The sequence below is a fragment of the Capricornis sumatraensis genome, chromosome 4 (genome assembly GCF_032405125.1).
Source record: "Capricornis sumatraensis isolate serow.1 chromosome 4, serow.2, whole genome shotgun sequence".
Classification (NCBI taxonomy): Eukaryota; Metazoa; Chordata; class Mammalia; order Artiodactyla; family Bovidae; genus Capricornis; species Capricornis sumatraensis.
In genome coordinates, this window is record NC_091072.1 from 164,370,584 (window position 1) to 164,376,497 (window position 5,914).

The following is a 5,914-nucleotide window of genomic DNA, read 5'->3' on the forward strand; positions in this document are numbered from 1 at the left end:
TCCGGCGACTTCCCAGCAGAGCCAGCCCTCGAGGGCTGAGCCGCTCAGGAACGAACCCGTTCCCAGGGAACACCGAGACCCCGGGCTCACTCCAGGCCCCGCCTTTGCCCAGGAGGCCGCATCGTCCTCACCGCCAGAGAGGAACTCGCTCCTCGGCGGCACTCTTGCTGCGTCGCCCAGGGCGTGCCGCACGCAGAGTGTGCCTGGGCGTCTGCACGCACGTGCGTCAGAGCCGGCCTACCGCCACAGCCCCAGAGATGGCCGCGGCTTCTTGTTCCTCCCCTTGGTCGCTCTGGCCCTCCCGCTGGCGCGAGGGCCGTGGCCGACGTCCGTCGGCCCCGGAAGCGGGCTGTCCGTGCTGGGCCGGTCGAGCCGGTGGTGCTCCTGTGCGGGCGGCGGGCGGTTTCTCCCATCTCCGTGTCTGGACCGGTGAATCACGACTGCGCCGGCAGGCAGGGCAGCCTGGATCTTGCGCAGCTCCAAGGCCGGCTTCGGTCGGTGGTGTTCTCGCAGGCGTCTCCACTGCTCTAAGCTCATCCCTTCGGCCTCTGTGTCCCCCGGGGACTCCTGCGACCCAGGAGCTCTGCCGCTGGCGTCTCCTGCAGGCTGCCCGGGGTCTGTGGGGTCAGCCCCGAGGGGGGCCGCTGCCCCTCGCCCAGCGCCCCCTTCCCACGCACCCTCCCGGGCGTAGAACAGGACGTAGGCGCTCTGGCTCAGGGCAGCAGTCTCGTCACAGGCGGTCACCTTGGCATCGTCCATCTTATACCACTGGCCGTTGCCCGCTCGGACGTAACAAAAGTAGTGTCCTCGCTCACAGCTCCACCCGGAGTGCACCAGCACGGCATAGAGCACGTAGCCCAGTGGCCCTGCCTTCCCCTCAGACGTGTAGGGCTGCACGTCCAGGCACTGGGGATAGCGCATCTCCTGAGCCCTTTTGGCCCCGCTCAGCTGTGTGAACCGCTTCAGCACCAGCACCAGGACCTGGGACGTGCTGTGCAAAGTCAACCTCTTGGTGGCAGGCACCTTCCGGAGACAAACGCCACAGTCATAGGCATTTTCCGCCTCCAGCTTCTCGGGCTTCACCAGCTCTCTCAGAGCTTGCTCCACACTCTGAGCCACCGTGATATCCAGGCTGACGTCCAGATAAGGGTCGAACGTGTCCGAGACACCGAGGCAGTGGAGACACTGGATCCGAGACCTCCACGTCCCGCCGAAGATCTGACGGACGACGCTGGTGTCCTCGGAGGCGTGGCCCGACGGCTGGGGTGCACTCAGGCACCCTTGCTGCATGCCATTCAGAGTGAACATCAGAAACTCGTGGGCATCTTCCTGCTGGTGTCTGTGGAAGCCCGCCAGCAGGTCCTTGCGGGGCCGGATCACCTCTCCCGCGTGAAGGAGGGCTCGGGTCACGTGAGCTCGCATGGCACAGAGCGTGCAGGGGCTGCCGGCCGCACAGAGGGTGGCGTGCTGCCGGGACACCAGCCAGCTGGCCAGGGGCGGCGTGTGGCTCAGACACTGCAGCGCCGCATTCACGTAGCAGGTGTTCCCCAGATTCTGAAGCCCAGCGCCCGCCCCCCATGGCCCCCTCCAACTCAGGGCGACTTTCTGGCCAGGCGCCAGCCCCGCTGACCCAGGAGCCAAGTCACCCCGCTGGGGGCGCCCGACTGCCAGCGACGGCCCCTCGGGGACAGAGGGTCCCCGAAGGGCATCCGCACCAGCGGCGCTGGCCCGACAACCTTGCCCTCCGGCTAAGACGTTGAAGGGAGCCGGACACGCACCTCCCCCGTGCTCAGAAGCAGCCCCCGGGGCTCTGCGAACAAGGCCCACGAGGGTTTCCATCTCCTACCTGCAGCTGCACGCCGATGCCTCCTTCCCTCACACCGTCGTCTCCAAAAAGGGCCTTGGCCCCGCCCCCTCGGTCCTTTGGGGGCTTTCCCACAGCCCCACCCCCGCACGTGCAAGCTCCTCATTCGCCGAGGCGGCCGAGGGCCTGCCCACTCCCACTCCCGCCATCCAACCACCGACACTTTTCTCGGGGAATTCCCCGTGACGAAGCCCCGCACGCACTTCCGACCTGGCCCCCTGGACCAAAGGGTTCCGGATGCAAATGATTCGGGGCCGTTGGGCCTTCCAGCCTTGCCCGCTAGAGATTCACTGTGGGCCTTCCAAGTTCAGCACACAAATGCGCGCTGCAGAGGGATGCCGTGGGCTCACCATTCACATCCTAACACACTTGTGCAAACATATGTCTGCCCACCTACCCTCCCCCCTTTAGGGGTCTCCCCACCCCAGACCCCTGCCAGAGGACAACCCCTCCCCACACAACAAGAAACCCTTGCCTCAACTTTGCTCTCCAGTGAGGTCCACTCCGATTTCTATGCTTTCTCACTGGACACTCTCCTAGCGTTCAGGGTCCTGGCACCAAAAGCTGCCGGGAGAGGGGCACATATGCTTTTCTCCCTTCAGGGCCGTTGGCCAAGCCCCAAAGCGAGCTCATTCCGAAAGGCATAGTCTTGCTGCAACTTTGGATTCATTGCTTCAGCTCCTTTTATGTCTCCGTTGCCTTTAATCTTGTGAAAAATTGCCCATGATAATTGTTTGAGGTTATATATAACATTTTCCACAGTATTTTATTCTCCCACCCTGGAGCATGTAATTTTCGTCTCTCCCTCACAGCTCCTTTGTCCCTAGCTGTATTATTATGTTGTAATTGGTAATGTGATTTGATTCTTAATTGTTTCTCTTCATTAAGGGCAATTTGGAAAAGAGACATCTGCTATATTTCTATCCTGGGACATTTTGCTTCATTAACTTAAACACAATTTTGATGGCATCTCAAGGGTTTCCTGTCCCACTGTTTCCTTTTTCCAACCTGCATTCATTCTTTTCTTCTGATTATTGCTGTAGTTTACTCCAAAAAGTATGTTGAGATTGTTAGAAGGATCTGCGGCCTCTCTTAAAACTTGATTAGTATGTGTATTTGCATTTTTGTTCTATATTATTGTTGAATTTGATCTATTTTCATCTGTGTATTTCCTGTAATATTCTAAATTTGTGGCCATTGGCCAGGACAGATTGTGCCCTGTTTTGGGAGCTGTTTCTACACATGCATTCTAAGAGCTTTCAAAGTGACCTGAAGAATTCACCTGTGAAGACCAGCCTTTTTCTTTCAGGAGAGTTTCACCACATTTGGGGGTCTCAGAGCTTGGTAATTTTTGTTACAGCTTCTGGATGTCTTTCATTCTTTGAGGTTGAACTTATTAAACTCATATCCTTTTCTCCTGAAGTTGTCATTTACGTCAAATAGTCCTGATTCATTGTGATCTTATTGTTTCTGTAATCTTCAAGTATAGTTTTGTTTATTTGCTTTCTTCATTATTGTCTTTATTTTTTATTACCTTTATCTTTAAATCCTTTTCATTTCTTTCTTTGCTCTGAGCTCTTTTCTGGTTATTGAGATTGCTTTATCCGTTGTTAGGGGCTTTTAGTTTCCCTTTAGTCTGTCTATCAGCTATGAATTTTTTCATTCCCCTTTTTTCCAGTAATTTTCATCATTGTTTTTGGTGCTCCTTTTCTGTACTTAATGCCTTTGCTCACATGTTGGTCAAAAATATCTTGATACAAAATTTTATTAAATTTACTAAGTGATCCCCAAATTGACTTCTGGAAAATTATGCACCTAATAATTATTCCCATTTGGGTGCAATGTACTGAATATACAATTTACATCCCAGTTTGTGTAAAGGGTTTTTCTGTTTTGATTCTTATTGGTGTAGGTGTTTCTTTTTTAGTTACTCCAGTTTCCCCTTTGTGTCTCTGTAGGTATATACTTTTGAGTGCATATGTTAACAATTTTCTTCTTCAACTGAAATGTCATTTAACTTGCAGTGTCTTTTGTTATTTTAAATTTGGTATAACAATTTGCCACTCCACCTCTTTTGATTTTCATTGTGTGGGATAATCTTTCCCTCCTTACTTAATCTTTATATGTGTAGGTCTGTACTGGTTTTTATGCAGCAAATAGGGCTTGTGCTTCTTCAGCCAGTCCTACAAAGCTATTTCAAATCCTAAAAGATGATACTGCAAAAGTGCTGCACTCAATATGGCAGCAAATTTGGAAAACTCAGCAGTGGCAACAGGACTGGAAAAGGTCAGTTTTCATTCCAATCCCAAAGAAAGGCAATGCCAAAGAATGCTCAAACTACTGCAAAACTGCACTCATCTCACACACTAGTAAAGTAATGCTCAAAATTCTCCAAACCAGGCTTCAACAATATGTGAACCATGAACTTCCAGATTTTCGAGCTGGTTTTAGAAAAGGCAGGGGAACCAGAGATCAAATTGCCAGCATCCGCTGGATCATAGAAAAAGCAAGAGAGTTCCAAAAAATCATCTATTTCTGCTTTATTGACTATGCCAACACCTTTGACTGTGTGGATCACAATAAACTGTAGAAAACTCTGAAAGAGATGGGAATACCACCACCTGACCTCTTGAGAAATCTGTATGTAGGTCAGGAAGCAACAGTTAAAACTGGACATGGAACAACAGACTAGTTCCAAATAGGAAAAGGAGTCCGTCTAGCCTGTATATTGTCACCCTGCTTATTTAATTTATATGCAGAGTACATCATGAGAAATACCGAGCTGGATGAAGCATGAAGGTCTCCGTGTGACCTGGAGGGGCTTCCGGCTGAGGCCAAATGCCTCCTCGTGGCTGCAGCCCGTGGGGGGGCCCACTCACCCCACACCCAAGGGACCCCGGTGTCTTTGGGAGGTGGCCTGGGGGAGGTGGGAGACAGGATGGAAGAAGGAGCAGGTTCAGAGTTTAGACACAGAATGGGCATCTGAACTGTGCTGGTAGGGTGGGTTGGGGTGGGGATGGGAGTGGAGGTGGGTGCGCCAAGGGCAGGAGGGGCTCACGGTGCCCCAGGAACCTTGGTTCCCCGTGCTCCACCCTCAGTCTGCGGGTCTGTGGGGCGACCTGCAGGGGAGGGCCAGCCCCCTCCCTGGGGGTGTCAGCCTCCTTCCCAAAGGCCACACTCCCACAGGTGGCTCTGTCTGCCGCCTGCCTGCTCAGGGCTCCTCCATGCCAAGGGCAGTCACGGTGGCCAGAGTGGTCCTGGAGCCCTAGGTTGTCTCTGGCAGTGGACACACTGCGACCTCCCTCCTGAGCGCAGCACCACCATCAGCGCTGTGGCCCGGCTCAGCTGCTCGCTGGTCCTGCGGGGCCTGGGAGCTTTCCAACATCCCGGGAGCTGCATCCAACCTCGGCTGGCTCTCATTTGTCTGGAAGATGTAGCTTTAAACTTTCCCCAAACGCAGAACTCCTGCAAAAGAATGTACAGCAAGCAAGGGAAGGACCTGCCCCGGGGAGACCTGCCTGCCCTCGTGGAGAGGCGCCTGCCCCAGCGTAGGCATGCCTGCCCTCCTATAGTTGTGTCTGACCCAGTGTAGACACACCTGCCCCGGTGTAGTCACGCCGGCCCCCGTGTAGGCCACCTATACCGGTGGAGATAAGCCTGCCCCAGTGTAGACACACTGGTTGGTTATCTCGGAGCTACACTCACATAGAGGCCAGCAGCCTCGGCTCCAGCCTCCACAAGTACTTTCTTCCGCTTTGCAAAGAAAATTGATGTAGTATTTAGGACTAGGAGTAAATTTTTCTAAATTAAATGCAAAAGTCCTTACCCATGAGGGGTGCTGTGAGTTCCAAAAGTTAACTTGGAGTGTTTAGTTTTGACACAGACCCTGGGAGGCTCACCTGGGTGTCAGCACAGGCTCTCCCACCTCCCGAGGCCTCTGCTGCCTCCCATGGGCCCCACTCCAACCCCACGGCTGAGGCCCCGAAGCGTGGCATCAGAGGGCCTGTTTGTTTACCCTGAGACCCTGTTGGATGTTTTCTTTCCAAGCTT

The 5,914-nt window shown here is 53.8% G+C and overlaps 1 protein-coding gene across 1 annotated transcript; it reads right to left on the minus strand.

Annotated features, from left to right (window-relative positions):
* Window positions 1-237: 237 nt before the first annotated feature.
* Window positions 238-1,839, minus strand: LOC138078840 (ubiquitin carboxyl-terminal hydrolase 17-like protein 6). Its single transcript, XM_068971576.1, has one exon. It carries the CDS (start codon window positions 1,837-1,839, stop codon window positions 238-240), a length of 1,602 nt encoding a protein of 533 aa, XP_068827677.1.
* Between the last annotated feature and the right edge of the window lie 4,075 nt (window positions 1,840-5,914).